At 34.9% G+C, this 17245-nt stretch overlaps 1 protein-coding gene across 1 annotated transcript; it reads left to right on the top strand.

The window, feature by feature from the left end:
• Window positions 1-1490: 1490 nt before the first annotated feature.
• Window positions 1491-15466, top strand: LOC129264608 (DDB1- and CUL4-associated factor 5-like). Its single transcript, XM_054902511.2, has 8 exons — window positions 1491-1896; window positions 4055-4235; window positions 4677-4816; window positions 5648-5777; window positions 6193-6406; window positions 8646-8712; window positions 10398-10516; window positions 11216-15466. The coding sequence occupies exons 1-8, from the start codon at window positions 1668-1670 to the stop codon at window positions 12674-12676; spliced, it is 2541 nt and encodes an 846-aa protein (XP_054758486.2). The 5' UTR covers window positions 1491-1667; the 3' UTR covers window positions 12677-15466.
• Window positions 15467-17245: the final 1779 nt, after the last annotated feature.

The following is a 17245-nucleotide window of genomic DNA, read 5'->3' as shown; positions in this document are numbered from 1 at the left end:
ATTGAATTTTTTTTTTGCTTGTCGAATTTGTTCGTGAAAGAGGAAAATGTGCCACCCCCTTTGGAAAATCCTGGATCCGCCCCTGGTAAAACTGTATGGGGTTACACCTTCAAAACTCATTTAGAAAAGAAAGCCATAAGACTTGTCTCAAATGTTCCATATAATAGTCATACAACATTTATGTTTTACAATCCCCTTAATTACAACTTATATCTTTGAATTCCATATAGTTTCATGTACTAAGCTTAACTATGACCTGTAATTTTGAATTATTCCATTATCATTGTGTTTGAAATTACGACCTATTTATTTACCGATTTTTTTGTATGATGTTATGTGTAACTTATGACATTTATTTTGCTTTGTATATTATGTATGTATAATTTATGTTTGTTATGTTTATCTGAAAATGAAAATAAAACTAATTGAATTGAATTGAATGCCAGAATCTTACCACCTCTCTTGAGCAGTTTAATGAAATTTTTGTTCCAAATGTCCAAATCCATCCTGACAATAAATTGGCAAATGCTTATACTCCCTCCACATGTTCAAACTTCTATTGCTTTTAATTAAGCCATTGTCAATTGAAGACTTTCCTCTCTAATCTATGGAATAGAATTCAAATGATTTTTTTAAATAGTTCAACCTCCTCAAGGTTTGGGTTATTATGCAGGGAAATTATATATATTTTCCATTTACTGTTCGTATGCATGTAATATTAATTGATATACCATAGTGCTTCTCCCCCTCCTCACCCTACCCCATTTTTGCTGCAGGAGTATTTAATTTGATTGTTTAGTTTGATTTGATATAATCTATTTTAGAATATTATTAATTTTGTAATAATTTGATCTAATCCCCATCTAATCATTATATTTCATTTTGTTTTTATTCCGACTATTTCTATAGAAATATTCTCTTTGAATTTGTAATGTATTCATGTTTTGAGGTGACCCCTTTCCCCTTGGGTCTGAGCCATCTATGTATTTTTGTTTGTTTTGTTCATGTCACTTTGTGATTTGTTTTAATATCTTGTTTTGTTTATCCTCATGATGGTCGAATAAAGTGAATAAAAAAAAGAAGAAGAATACTGGTGAGGGTTGATTTCCAATTTTAGAACCAATAGAAAATCACACAAGATCGTGATGAGTTCTAAATAAATGATAATAATTTTGCTTGCCTACAGCAATTTGAAAGAAAAAATATATATTAGCTAAATTTGTGGTAGAATATACCACCTGTACGCCCAAACCCGACACTAAATTGAAGACTGACCAGTCCCTATAAAATAGTCGTAGCCCCTTATAGGTCTATCATCAATCTGGTGTTGGTGATTGTTGCTCATTGTCATCATTTCATGTCGTTATTTTGCCAAATTCAATTGATTTTTTTTTTTTGGGGGGGGGGGGGGGGGGGTAAAGAGTGATATTACCGGTTTACCACCGGTAGGCTATAATAATCCATACCCCCCCCCCCCCCCGCCACCCAGCAGACGTCGCTGAATGTTCGTTCGCATCGCTATTTCGCTGCCCCTGGTGTCCGAAGGTAAACAATCCAAGAACTGGTCTGGTAGAGCAAGCGACGACTCGAGAGAAAATCTTTCGTAAAAAGCTGAGAATCGCCTTCATGACTTAGCCTTTTCCTTCTTACTCGGAAGTAAGGAAAACATGGAGGGATTTAAGACACACACATGCTATGAAAAGGCGACGGAACTGTCTCATATGATATCTCGTCGACAGCAGAATGGCTGCACAAGTTTACCGAGAATAGTGTTGAACAGCCGCATCAATGCAATGCACAGGAAAGAGCCATTCTATCGACTCAATTTATTGGGGCACTACGGCTGTGTCAACGCCATTGAGTTCAGCAATAGAGGCGGAGATTATCTTGCATCAGGTGAGGAAATTGAACAAGCAGGGTTTGTTTGGGGAGTATAGCTTAGGGTTTCCAAAAAATTTAGCTTGTTTTATTTACTCCTATGTAGTTTATGCGGCCCTGAGCAGAGATTTAAGCTAATGTAATGTCTTGGTGATTGCAATTTCAACAATCATCATTTGTCGCTGAACTTGAACTTTGAACTTGAACTTAAGTTTTAGCATGGGTATGGATGCGGGATTTGGGAAATGATCTCTGCGTGTTGATGATTGTGGTGGTACAAATGCATATGGAAATGAATCACAGATAACCTGTGGCCATTAGATGTGCAGTTTATTTCAATAAATTATTTTGATAGTAAAACATTAAACATATCTGATTATGTTGAATCATTCAGCATCATTATCAATCATTAAACTCTGCTGACAATTATTCAAATATTTCTACATCTGAGTTCTGGGTTTGATTGTGATTGGAATGAAGCTTCTCACCATCATCATGCATTATCAGTATCATCGGGTAATTATATATTGATTATTAATTATTGGTATTATTTTTTATCAGTATTATTAATATTATTCTTATTTATATAATTGAAATAATTATTAATGTCATTTTATTATTATTATTAATTTTTTATTATCTATTTATTCATTTATTATTATTATTATTATTGTTATTAAATAATTTTCATTTTATTATTATAATTATATCATCTTTATTGGTATCAATAGGAGTTGGCCTAAGAATAGTACATGTATATATGAATTTGAATTCGTTGTAGTATTAACATGGAATAATGTCCTATCTTCTCACATTTTTCTTCTGTAATGAAAACTCTTATTCAAATATACCAAACACCTTAGATTGAAATTTAATATCTTTTGTTATTTCTGCAGTAGAAAAAAAAATCATGCCCACAAGTTGGCATATATACAGTCTACCTTGAGTTATTAGACTATATATTCCTTTAGAGGCTTTTGTATTGCTTTAGATTATGATAACGCACTAATAGATTTGCTGAGTTGGGATGGTGCATGAAATAACACAAAATAAGAACAGAAAGGTCAAATTAACCTTTCAATCCAATGTCAAATCAGAAATTTACACAGTTGTTCAGACTAAAGTATTGGACAATGATGATTGGGCATTTTGAAAAGTTTGATTTGATTCGATCAACATTTAGCCTAGGGTTGCAAAGGGCTGGAAAATTTGTGGAAATTTTCCTGGGAAAATTGTGTGAATTTTATGCACATGGCTTTATACAGGCAATAAAAAAATATATATTAGAGATATTAATTGGGACCACAATAACAGAAATGTTAGCCAGCCCTTGCCCTACTGTATTACAAAAGCAGAATTAAAAAAAAAAATGGAATACAAAGTATTTTTCTTTTAGGGGTAACAATTTAGAAAATAACTTCAGTTTGGAGAAAGAATATAGAACTTTAAAAGTAGACATCTCACCTGGGAAAGACTATTGATGCATTTCACAACTGGGCATTGTGGCGTGCGCCTGTAATCCAAGCTATGTGGGGAAGTTACAAATTGATGCAGAGGTTCGAGGTTCGAGCCCTGGTCACGTCTTTCACATGGTGACGTTAAAGGTCGGTCCCAGACGTAAATAAATCATATCTGATTGATACACGTCTGACAAAACTCAAATACACACACACACACACTATAATCCCTATAAAGAAGAAAATGAAGAAAAAACAACATCAAAACGAAAATAATAAAAAGAGGAAAGAAAAGGGAAAAATAAATGAGAAAGAAAACAACTGAAAAATATTAAGCTAATTGAATTATTTTTAAAAGCTGCAGCAAAATAGTCAATTCTGTCTGGTTGCCATCAAAGCCAAAGAAAGAAGAAGATCATCCTTGGAGTTGTTAACTTGAAAGATTTCAATGTGTATTCCAGGCATATAATTTTTTACATTTTTTAGGGCAAGTCAACTTTTCAAAAGGGCAATTTAAAAAAAAAAACAGTTTCAATTAGGAAAGAAAAATTATAAGGGCAACATAAATATCCAAGGCCAGTGAAAGTGGCATTGAGGCCATCCAGTAGGGCATTTAATGAAGGTAATACATCGCATGGCCTTGTTTTAATTTATGCCCTAGTATTCAATGAATTTTAATTGTATAATCAGTGTTTGTCCATTGTTCTTGTTCCTTTCAGGTGGAGATGACAGACGTATTCTCCTGTGGAATGTGAACGAAGCTCTCAACGTAAAATATGAACCACGTAGCATGAAGGGAGAGCACCACTCAAACATCTTCTGTTTGGCTTTTGATAATGAGAATGGAAAGATTTACTCGGGAGGGAATGATGATCAAGTTATAGTCCATGATACCAGGAGGTAGGTAGATCAGACGTGCTTCTAAACTGAAAGGTCTTTTTAGGGGGGGGGGGTCTTCTGGGTGCTTAAAAATGTGTGTTCTTGATCATAATGAAAATGGCTTATCATGGCCTATCATGGGCATCTTGTGGATAGGTACTGTAATAAAAGCCTGTCCTGATAATTTTATTATTTACTTACTTTTTTATGTCCTTGAGTAATCTATAGAGTGAATTTGGTGCTTTATATAAAGTCAGATTATAATTATAATTATTATTATTATGATTATTATTACTATTATAATAATAATTATTATTAGTAGTAGTAGTAGTAGTATTTTTTAGATTAATATTATTATTGTCATTATTAATTTTATTATTATTAATATTATTATTATTGTTGTTGCTGTTATTGATATCAATATTGTTTATTATTATTCTAATGATTTCTTTTGTATCCCAGAGGTGATGCGATAGATTTGTTCTTACATGAGGATGCTGTTTATGGCTTAGCAGTAGATCCCAGGAATGATAATATCTATGCCAGTGCCTGTGCAGATGGAAGGGTTCTTCTTTGGGACATCCGAGCCCCAAGTCATCAAGGTAATGTTGAGTAGTGGTCTATCAATATCTAGTATCTATTTTAGAAAGGGTTAGATATATATGACGTGGAACGTTATCCATCCTGGGACTCTGGGAGTGATCCATGACATGGTGGCTTGTTGGATGTTTTATCTGATAATGTTAAGGACTCAAAGATGTATGTTGTAATGCAAGACTTTTCAAAAGAGAAAAGTCAAACAAACGCAACGTTGAAAATTTCATCAAAATCGGATGTATAATAAGAAAGTTATGGCATTTCAAAGTTTCGCTTATTTTTTCACAAATCAGTTATATGCACAACTAATTGACATGCAAATGAGACAGTCGATGGTGTCCTTCACTCACCATTTCTTTTTTGTTTTTATTGTTTGAATTAAACAATTTTTTAATTTTTACAGATATGACATGGGGGACCAATTTGAATAAACCATAACATGTTTGTAACAATAGTTATGCCACATGTGCAGGGAGGAATAATACTTTGTCTCACAAGACAATGAGGAGAAAATGAGAAAATGTCATACAATAAAATACCCAAGAAATAGTGAGTGAGTGATGTCATCGGTCCCCTCATTTGCATACCAACCAGGATGTGCATATAACTGTTTTGTGAAATTAAGTGAAACTTAAAAATGTCACAACTTTCTTATATTACATCTGATTTTGATGAAATTTTCAGTGTTATGCTTGTTTGATTTTTCTCTTTTTATTCAAATCAATGTTTTGTTCGGATGTAATTATCAAGTTCTCAAGTAATTCTCAATTAAAATTTTTAATCATTCTTACTATTAATGTTTTGTTTGTTTTCTTCACCATTATTGATTACAACAGAACCATTTGTATTAGCCAACTATGTGACAGCATTCCATGCCGTTGTGTACCATCCTCAAGAGCCTAGGTTTCTAGCCACTGCCAATGCTAAAGAAGGTATCGCCCTGTGGGACGTCAGAGCGCCCAAAAGGTAATCTTTTTCTTGATTTTTCATTTCGAACCACACTCCCCCCATAAAAAATATAGTTAAAAATAAATTGTCTGTTGTGTTGTTTGACTATTGAAGCATATGTTTGATCACTAATTAATTTGGCAATGGAATTTAGTTTCCAATGATATAATCGCACATACAGTATATCTTTAATCATAGGCCAATATATGTACTGTTAGTCAAAGCAAACTATATTTACCTTTAATGTACATTTACATTATTTGTCATTATCAATTTAAATTCTATTCTACAGAATATCAGTAGTTTTTAAGAGTTTTATTTATGGTTGGATTTTACACTTCCTTACTGGAACTGGGCAAAGCTGTTTTCCTCACGCATAGACATAGAGTTTTTAAAACCAACCTGTACCTCTTCATTTATTTCTTCATCTCAGTTGCCTTTTACAATACGGAAGTGCCTACACCCAGATGAATGCAATGAGTGTGCGTTTTAACCAGAGCGGTAGCCAGTTGCTTGCGTTGCGGAGAAGGCTACCGGCGGTGCTCTACGATATCCACAGTTCAGTGCCGTCTGTGGAGTTCAACCACGATGGCTATTATAACTCTTGTACCATGAAGAGCTGCTGCTTTGGAGGTGACAGAGATCAGGTTTGTGGTCCTTTTAAGTAGACCTTATGCGCATGATGTCATAATCTCATAGGGACCTCCCTCAGAGGATACAGGATTTTTAAACGGAGTTGTCAGAGATGCGCCAACTGCAGATCACCATTGCATTCAAGGCAGTGGCTTCAGTCTTTAAGATGGTAGCACGATGATGTCAGTGAGTAAGGTCCATGTTCACTTTGAACCTTGGCTACTCAAACAGTTTTGGCTTCTTTACACAGGATGCAGATTTTGATCATGTTGTCTTTTGATATAATGTATGTAACCTCTAGAATATTGAGTCATTTTCTAATATAAATAAAATATTTATACTAGTATGCTTTCAACCATATCCCTTTTTTCAATGACAACCAATAACCATTATATTTCTTTATCAAAAATTCAAGTTATTTCCTCTTGTTTTATGAAAGATTATACATGTATGTACTTGTAGAGATGTGTTGGCTCAGTGGAAAAGTCTCTGGACTTTGAATTATGAGGTACAGGGTTCGAATCCCACCACAACACCTGGGTCCTTTGGCAAGGCGTTTCCCTACATTTACTACTCTCTACCCTGGTGTAATAAATGAGTGCCTGGATGGAATAAATTTCATGAATGCTCAAGTGCCTGATCATGGTTGCAGTACTAAAGCCAGGGGGCGTTTCATGAAAGGAAATTGTTGGACGTTTTATCCACCAAGTCCATTTTATCCAACAGTTTAATACCATAGTAACATTGCTCCTCAGCCAATCATAATCAAGGAAAGTTGTCAGATCAAAAAGCTTATCGGACGGAAATGTTGACGAAATAATCCTCAGAATAATAGTATACAGAGCGTTTCGAAACATAATATGCATGTTATTATCATCATCAAAACTATACCATCGCACATGAGCCTATGGAAGGATATTCTATTTGTGCTAGAAAAGCTCCTCGGAATTTGGTTTCCTTTTAAAAAGCGAAGTTTCATAGCCACATTGAATACCACCAGCTCTTGTCCTGCAATATTCATACAGATGATACTCCCAACCCAATTTCTAACCTAGATGGCAACATTTTGATTGCACATTCTTGTTTTACAGCGCGTCCCAGAAAAAAGAAAACTGGGATTCCCATGTCTTTTTTTTTCTTCAAAGGCAAATGAATTATTATATCTAATATACAGAATTATATAATTCAATTATTCCTCTTTATTTTGATACCTAATATGTGACGAACACTTCACGCATTAATGAGCAAAATGAGTTTGAGATTTCAATGTCAAAAACCAGGTTGCGAAGAAAAATTGGTCAAGATTGGTTGACAAACATGCTTATTCGACGATTGGCTCATTATTATTTCTTTTGTATTCTTTGATTCAACTGATCCCTGAAATAAGGACGAGTTGAGATTCACCCGTGAGTTTCTGCGCAAGTCGTTTCCGATATGTCTCAGTATTTACTATTTGTAATCTGCCATGCGTGAACGATTTGCCAAGCTGTTCGTTTCTAATTAGAGATGAGATTCCACTCTTGCCATGAGTATCAAATTTATAGTAAAAACATTGATAATAATTATGAAATCTACTGTATCTCTGAAAATGGGTTTCCTTTTTTGTGGGACACACTTTATAGAACCATCAGTAATGATAACAGTGATGTAAACTAATTCCATCACTTTTTCCAATATCTGCACAGCACTTATATGTTACAGAATCCCAAAATACAATTGGAGTTCTTTATCAAAGGATTATAGAGCTCCAAAATACATTGTTGTTTCAAAACAAGATCAAAGGTCTATCAATCATAATTACACCGTGCATATGACTCCTTTGAAGAAGAGTCTATCTTCATTGTTTGTTACATCTGAATATTAGGAGGTGGATATTTGAGGACAATTTTATTATTGTATTTTAATAGTGTTGTTTTTATGTTAATTGCTGATTGGTTTACACCTGTATTGTCTGCTTTTCAATACGTCTCATCTCACATGGTCTAATCCTAGTTTGTCTATTAATCATTTGGTGTAATTGCATTTAGCTCATTTGCCATTTTGTCTAATTTCCAGTTAGGTTTTTTTTTATTGATATCCACTTGACTTGGTCCAATAGTTGAAGTGGAAATTAGACCAACTGGCCTTTGGACTATTACTGAGCATTAGACCAAGTGTAGTGTAGACCAAATGGGTATTGCCCATGTGGTATTAGACTATCTGAGAATTCGCCCAACTGTGTTTCATAGTGCTCTTATGTTTCTTTTTCCCTAGTTTGTCTTATCCGGTTCTGATGATTTCAACCTCTATATTTGGAGAGTTCCAGATCCATGTGAAGGAAGTAAGTCATATGTACAAGATACCAAAGATGTTTATTTGTCTCACTGTTGTTCATCTGTGCCCCATATAAGGTGATGTTTGCAAGAAAATATTTGCAATCAAGTGCAATGTTCTCTTGCAACCTTACAACTGATAGATAAATTTTAGCTATAGGAAATTCGGTTACACTCCATGTTGCAAGAACCAAACCAAGCAATTGCAAATTTGCAATTAATTGCAAGCATATGATTGATAAGGGAACCCAAATAGATTTCAATTGATTGCAAGTTTCTAGCAACATCCCATCAGAGGTTGTGATTGATTTCAAATCAGTCTTAAATGCCAGTTCCACTTTTTTGAGACCACAATAACAGATGAACACAATTTATTTCAGTGAGGGAGTAGCAAGGAAAATGTTAAACTAATCAACTGTTTTTTTTTTCCTCAAAACTAATCTTAAGTATTCAGACTAATGAAAGATGAATACTCTATTGTTGTTATTCATTCATAAAACAAATGAGAAATGCCCGCTTCCAACCTTTTCCCAATTTGCTCTGACCTCATGATTATAGTTCAGTTACCCAAGCGCTAATCCAAAGGGCTATTTTTTAGAGTTATAATACCCATACTTTATCTCTTTTTGAATTTCTTTGAAATTAGTTTTCTTCCTGAAATAAAAACATTCCCCTCAATTTTAACTACAATGAAATTAGAACCAGGTTGGCTTTTGCATTTGTTCTTGTTCATAATAATGAACAGGATGTGCCTAATCAGTTTGCCAATTTTGGGAGGGATTTCATGACTCCTATGAAGACCAAATTAATTGCTAATCCACTTGTCAGCTCTGAACAATAGTGGAAGGACAAGCGTGTATCTGTAGACAAGAAAACTTATAATAGTCCCTTGATTACCAAAAGTAATGGTAGTGAATTTCTTCTCTTTGTAAAGTGGAGTTATCCTATGGTAGCACATTTGGCATCATTTTAAAAGATGAGAATAATAATAATACACAGCATTTATTATGCGCCATCTATCTAGTAAACTATTCCGAGGCGCATCTGCTCTTTCAGATGGGATCTTTAACTTAAAAAAATAATTTCTGGTGACCTCCTGTGCCTTGTTATATTTGTATGATTTGAAATGGAAATAAATGGTGGGAAAAGACGAGAATCTCTTCTTTCAGATGGCATTGGATCTTAAATTGAAAATTCATTACTGGTAACCTTTTGTGAATTTAGTGGTGCCTCGTTATATTTATATGATTTGAAACAAAGAAAAAAAAGTAGGGAAAGGGTCCCAAATAGTAATATGGATTAATGAGAAAAGTAAATTGATGAGAACTTTGAATATTTGCAGAGCAGAACCACTGCTTGGTTGAATTACCAATCTAGGTAGTATTTATGTTGGGGATTTTTTGCCACCTTTTACAGTCAGTCCTAGCAAAGTCGAGTTCATTAACAGGGGTCGAAACTCTTGTGGGGCTAGCAACTTTCTTTTTTGGATTGATAAGTAACCAAACTTGTAGGATGGATGTGCAGATGAGACCAATGTTATTATGGGGTGAAGATTATGAAAGACGGTCAAGTGATGTCGAGCGTTCATAAGAATGTGTGCAAATAGTCGAGAAATATATTATGGCTGTTACTTTGTACTGAGTTTCTACTGTTACAGTTTTAGCAATTTTGGTTTTTTTATTTGCTCTCTTAGTTCAACAAGTGAATGAAGCATCCCATGTGTTAAAAGGACATCGTCAGATTGTCAATCAAGTCAGGTTTAGTTCAAGAAATTTCCTCATTGCATCGTCTGGAGTGGAGAAAGTCATCAAGGTAAGATTTTATTAAAACTTGATTGTAAAATATGGATATCTTCAAAGGAGTCTGTAATTCAAGTTCACAGGATTTGAACTGGGCTTACTTTGGATTATAAAACTATGATCGCATGTGTCATTGCATGCATAAGCTACTTGTACATGATATCCTTGCCAATGCATGAGTAAAAAAAACTTGACACATCAAGTATATAATGAACACAAAACTATTATTTATCTCCTGAAAGAGTATCTTTTCCCATTAAGGTTGATAACATTTTTGTGTATTAAGTTTGCGCTTGGATAATAAGGAGGTATTTTTTGCTTTGATATAAAATTAATCTTGTGCCAAAGTCAGATATGACTGCAACTCTTGTAGAATAATGGTTTCATGGATACATTCCTTGCAGTCAAACCTTTCTTTGGCACAAATCAAATTTTATATCAAAAGAAAAAAAAACCTCTTGAGTATCCTAGCAGAAACATATACCACTCAGAAATGATATGAAAATCTAGACCTTACTTGTACAATATATTTAAAAATGAAGTGTCGCTGTGCATAGTATGTCTATACATGTTTTAGGTTGAACATATTAATGAATTCTACAGATGTTTTGTTTCTAATTGAAGATTGACTATACTTACAAGTAGAGTGGTTTGCTTAGTTAGTTGATATTATATGTGATGTTAATACCTTGTTCTCTCTGTATATTGGCAGCTTTGGAGTGCAATTAAATTGCCAGGGATGTCTGATGGCAATGAATCCCCAAGGAAGATGTTCACCCGCCAGCAGTACTTCAACTTGATGATAAGCTCAGGATCAGCTCTCTCCCATGACTACTCTGACAAATCCAAAGATGAGGACCCAAGGATGCTTGCCTTCTTTGATTCCTTTATCCAGCGAGAGGTTGACCACAGCTTCAGCAGCGATTCCTCAGATAATAGTGCCTTGAGCCCAGATAGCTTGTACCTCCACTTTGTACGTGATCACAGTGATGACGGGAACAGTTCTGACAGGGATGGTCCTGTCATGCCATCACTGTTGCCTCCGGAACTTGGAATGATCAGTGATAGTGACAGTGATCCAACAAATTGTGAATTGAGTAATGCTGAGGTGAAGCCCAAGGCTCGTAAAGAGAGGAATGTGAGCACCAGCAGCGATACTCCTGGATTGAGTGTTGGTGGGCCATCATTGCAGAAGAGAGGTCAGAAAGACAGGAGTAGGACAAGTACATCGGATGCTGTTGATAGAGGCAGCACAAGTCAGGCCAGTCATGAATCAAGTGACAGCAGGCGGAGAGGAAGACAACAGAGCAGGAGCTCTAGTGATTCCTCTAGTAGTAGTGATGAATCAGAGGACTTCTTGGTGATGAGATATCGCAGTCGTCTATTACGCCGCATCATGCGTCAGAAGAGTAAGAAAGGGAAGGATGGGTCTTTGGTTGGAAAATCTATGGGAAATTCCCCGTCGCAGGTGGAAAAGGATAGACTATCAAGCTTGCAGCAGCGTTTGGCCTTCAGCCGTGTGATGAAGGAACGGATTACGACAGTGAGTGACAGCGATTCTAGCATGTCTGATGACAATGAACAGTTTCTTGCGATTGTTGGCCAGCTCAGGCAAAGGACAGACTCTGCCCGTCAGCGAGCTGCCTCACTACGCCGCCATAGGATGCGAGCATTAGAGGAGATATCTAGTTTAACAGGTGGATTTAGTAGATCTGCAACATCCTCATCTTTGCCTTCATCAAGGAGTCCTCAGAGAGAGCCTCCTGCAGCTTCATTAATGAATAGATTAGCACCGTCCAACCTTTCCTCACCTTCAAACTCGCCCAAGAGAGTCCCAAAACTTACTGCCACAGGCTCTGAAGCATCCTGCAGTTCAAAAACTAGTGCTAAACCATCTACTAGTTCCAAGAAAACGAAAAGTAAGCCACCAAAGTCAAAATCAAGTCAAAGCATTTCAAATTCAAACCTGGCCAGCACATCGAAGGGAAGTAATCATGCTTGTTCAAATAATGTAGAAGCGGCTGGGTGTAGCAAGGACACTGAAGCATCAAGTCAAACCAAGGATGGCAGTAAGAATGGCTTTAAGAAGTTTAAATTGAACAGTTCAGGTAAAAAGAGACATTATCGCAGCACAAACTGTTACTCAAGACAAAAAGACAGTGATTCTGATTAGAAACTTTGCAAAAGTGTTTTTGCTTTTCTTTGTATGGGAAACAATCTTTTCCAAAAACCTTTTTAATTTACTTCTTTATGCTCCTGGAGCACTCAACAGAGTGGATTTGGCACTTTGTAAGTCACATTACTATTATTATAACCAATCCTCATTCATCAGAAAATGAGGATTTAACAAAGGAAACACGTACACACGAATCATTAATCTGCCTAAGTCAAATCTTTTTGGACCACAGAAATCTAGGTCCTTTTTCAAAAAAGACTTGTTGTATTAACAAGTGCACTATTTCTATAACAAGTTAAGTATAGGCCAATCAAATTGGATGATTTCAGTAGCTTTAAACTGTTACTGAAAATTTGTTATAAGTTTTGTGAAACTAGACCCTCTTCATTTCAAGTGATATTCACCCTTGAAGATGATTATGTAAACAGTACATGATTTGTACGTTGTCTGAAAAATTGCTTCCACACAGCCAGTTATTTGACTTATAGAAGGTCAACTAAGCCATACTGAACTTCGCGTTCAAAAAGCAGTCAATAAAAATGTTGACAAAATTGAATAACTGTTCTGGAGATATGATTTTTGAAAGTTTATAGATTCCACCCTCTTGAGTTGTCAACTATGTGATGTCAGTAGAATCACTATTCTCCATCAGCTTTATGAAGAATTTTTTTGCTCTTCCATATTGGGAATTTTTAGGAGAGCAGTCATTCTAGATCCCTCTGAAAACATGCAAAAGAGAATCACCCTGAAGGTATTCAAGTTTATTTGAGAAATTTGAGTGATACGCACTATACAAGAACTATTAGTGTTCAAGTAGTATATGTATTCCACAATGTCACATAGTTGACAAATCATTATTATGTCATGAAAACTTTGAAAAGGAATTTCTCTTGAATAGATGTTTGATTTTGTACAAAATTGCAACGATGTGGTCATTTTCCTTTTTTTTTCAATAACCTTTACCCCAAGTATATGAAGATTTATACTGATGAACGTGAAGCTTCCAGGGGGCAGTTCATCAACATTTTTTGTCTGGACAGTTGTCAAATATGACAAATTTACTTAGTTCACATTTAAGCGCATGTGTCTGACTGTTACTATGGTAATTGTTGGAAATATGGCAACTTGTCAGCACTGACAACTTTTATGAAACTGTCCCACAGGCTACCTTCTTGTCAGATACTCTACAGGTATTTCTACTTTTTTAGTGATTTGTGATTAAACCAGTAATTCCTATTTTCCGGGAGATTCTGGAGGAACAAGTCATTTGTAGATTGCAGATGAATTAATTATTCTGCAAAGAAATTGTTTTGTTGGCATTACCCACAAATATACACATACATACATATTTGATCATAATATACAGATAATATATATTTGTAGCAGTATATAATTTCAGGCAAATTTTGAGCAATTCTGAGAATGAGTATTGAAAGTTAAGTGTTACAGTTATCATTTTAGCAAAGCAAAAATTTGCAACTCATCATTCAAAGCCCGGGGATTCAAAATAACATCTCATTAGCTCAGTACTAAAAAAAAAAACATGCCCACACAGAATGCACTACTAGTAATTCGTTTTTCTTTATTTCAATCATACATGTTCCTTATGTGATTATGATATTTGAAAATGTATTTTTATTCATACCCCATTCCTTCATGGGTTAATTTTTTTTTAACAGAACAAGGAATAAAAAACTATGAAATTTTATTTATGGGGTGCAGTTTGGAGGTGAATTATGTTGCCAATTTTCTATAATAACTTTCAAATTCATATTCTTTCATTGAAATTTGCTAAAGGTAACCCCGGATTGGCTATTCACATATTTTCTGCTTCTGCTCAAATTTAATCATTTGTGGCTTGACTTTCACTTTTATGGCATTGAATATTTCATTTATTAGTTTATGGTTGGTCATTCATTGACTGCTGGTCATTCCTTTTTATTAGAGGAAAATATTCATGTGCCTTCATGTTCTTGTAATGCAAACTATTTCAGTTCAATTGGAAGTCTTTAAAGCTATCTTGTTACATTCAAAATTCATACAAAATTGAGTAAATTTAAACCCCTTCCATTTTCAATGAGGTTGCGAGGGAGGGAGTGAATTTTTTTATGGTATCACGCTCGGTGTCCGTTCCTCCGTCCGTTAACTTTTCCTTGTAAACAGGATAATTTCAGTTTGACTTCACCCAGGCTCATTTAATTTGATGTGTATGATACTAGCATGGATCCCAGGAAGCCTATTAATTTTGAGGTTAAAGGTGAAGTCACCACCTTCCACTTTTCTTGCTTGACCAATAACTCAATTTTCCGCGTTACAGGCGGGCGTATTATGTGCTCACCTTAGCGACACTTGTTAAATCACTGGTCATTTTCAAGCTTTGCAAAAAAATTATGTTGAGAGTTAAAAAAATAAAATCAGACATCCAAAGTTCCAAACTACATAATGTCAATGAAACTTTCTTCATTGTTGAGGTTATCCATGACACACAATAAATGTAGATTAATTCTGTTGAATTAAAATGATAACATGTAGAATCAATGAATTAAAGAAAAGGCATCTTATAACAGTGAATTCTCCCCATTTTCTCAAGTTACTTTGGTCAAGAGGGATTCCTCTTTCTCATGCTGATAAACATTCTTGCTTGTAAACTTTAACCATATTTTTATGGGAGTGTATGTATATACACGTATATACGTTAATGCTCTCAAAGTAACATGCTTTGTATCATTATATCATTCTGAAGAATTGTTTTGGGCGAAATATTGATAATAAAGTTTATTTAACACAGTTTTTTTCAATTTTTGTTCATTGTTTTATATTCTTGACCTGTTGCAGATTTTCAATATAAGTTTGAATTTATTTTGTTATTTTATTAATGTCATTTTATTGTCTCGCCTGCATAGCAGAGCGAGACTATAGGCGCCACTTTCTCGACGGCGGCGTCAACATCAAATCTTGACCGAAGGTTAAGTTTTTTAATAGACAATGTAACTTAGAAAGTATATGGACCTAGTTCATGAAACTTGGACATAAGGTTAATCAAGTATTACTGAACATCCTGTCTGAGTTCCATGTTACATTACCAAGCGCTAAGGTCATTTAGGGTCAATGAACTTAGACCATGTTGAGGGAATCAACATCAAAAGGGAGGAGATAAAGAGAATCAAGAAATGTTTACAGTTTACCACCAAGCCCTGAAAACTTGACTAAGTAAGCACATTTTTTTATTTAAAAAAAACAGCTGAATTTTTGCAGATTTAGAACTAAAAAGGACATCAAAAAAAAAATATCATGAAGAGGATTGATATATTCACCAAACATTTTGATGCGAGCTGATTTTTTTTTTCATTTCCGACTAGAAAAGTGGAATGTGCGTACATAACAATGCATGCGAGCGCGGGCTGAAACTTTTGATTAATTGTTCTGAAAAAGGACATGTTAATTATCTGTTTGCCGTTACTCATAAATAGAATACATTTATCACTTATCAAATAGAGCGAGTGCAAAGCGCGAGCTGAAAAAAAAGGTGTCCGAGCTGAAACCTGGACTGGGTAGGCTTAAGCACGTTTTAAACAACGAACACAGTAAACAATCGCGAAGTGCGAGCTTTTTTTTTTATTTTACAACCTGAAAATATGACATTCTTAACACTTTTTGCAATAATGAACACGGTTGGTATCTAATCAAATTCAGACTAAAAATCGAACATTCCATGCAGTTTATGTTATCATGAAAAAGAAAGGTATCACTAAATGATTCGAGCTGAAAATTTTAATTTGAAAACTAACATTTTTACACGTTTTACATTAAAAAAAAAATAAGTTTCTGCATCTGTAATTGAACAAGATGTGTATATCAAAAAACATGCGAAGCGCGAGCTGAAATTGTTGGTGTAGTACTGATCCAAAGGGAAATTTTAAGCACTGCCCAACATGCAGGAAATTGTTGAGGGAATATCGATCTCCCTTAATATAATTATGCGAGCGCGAGCTGATTTAAAAAAATTGATTTAGACCAGGGACGTGAGAGGGTTAAGCCGGTGCATTCTTATCACTGTCGGTACAAATTTTTGATATTTTGACTTAAAAACTTAACATTTTGATTTAAAAACTGAATATCATCACACGTTTTATATAAGAAAAAAAATGTGGCATATGCAATTTAATAAACTGGATGTATGCGAAGCAAGAGATGAAATTTTTTATAGGCCTATTCTGAGGGAAATTTAAGCACTGGCCAACATGAAAGAAAATTTTGGAGAGGATATGGATCTCAATAGATATATAATGCGAGTGCGAAGCGCGAGCTGATTTTTTTTTCTTTTGAGATTTAGAACTTAAACCAGGATGATTATCATTATCGGTACAAAGAGCTCCCACGTTCGCATTGCGAAAAAAAATATCACAATTTAACGATAGCAGTATGCAATGTGACAGACATCATTCTACCGACAAAGATAATGAAACTGGTCAAACACCAAGCAAAAACAAGGTAGCCTATATGGAACAGTTGAACAGACCTGCGTTTGTCATTTTCCCGACAGGTCCATGGTCCAGCAATCTGTGA

The sequence above is a fragment of the Lytechinus pictus genome, chromosome 7 (genome assembly GCF_037042905.1).
Source record: "Lytechinus pictus isolate F3 Inbred chromosome 7, Lp3.0, whole genome shotgun sequence".
NCBI classification, from domain to species: Eukaryota; Metazoa; Echinodermata; class Echinoidea; order Temnopleuroida; family Toxopneustidae; genus Lytechinus; species Lytechinus pictus.
This window is presented reverse-complemented; position numbering and strand designations above follow the sequence as displayed.

What these genes read in the sequence shown, in the direction of transcription:
- LOC129264608 (XM_054902511.2), top strand. Translation starts at nt 1,668, where the DNA reads ATGGAGGGATTTAAGACACACACATGCTATGAAAAGGCGACGGAACTG. An exon ending in ATAGTCCATGATACCAGGAG is followed by an intron (nt 4,236 to 4,676) that starts GTAGGTAGATCA and finishes TTTGTATCCCAG; the next exon opens with AGGTGATGCGATAGATTTGT. An exon ending in GACGTCAGAGCGCCCAAAAG is followed by an intron (nt 5,778 to 6,192) that starts GTAATCTTTTTC and finishes TCTTCATCTCAG; the next exon opens with TTGCCTTTTACAATACGGAA.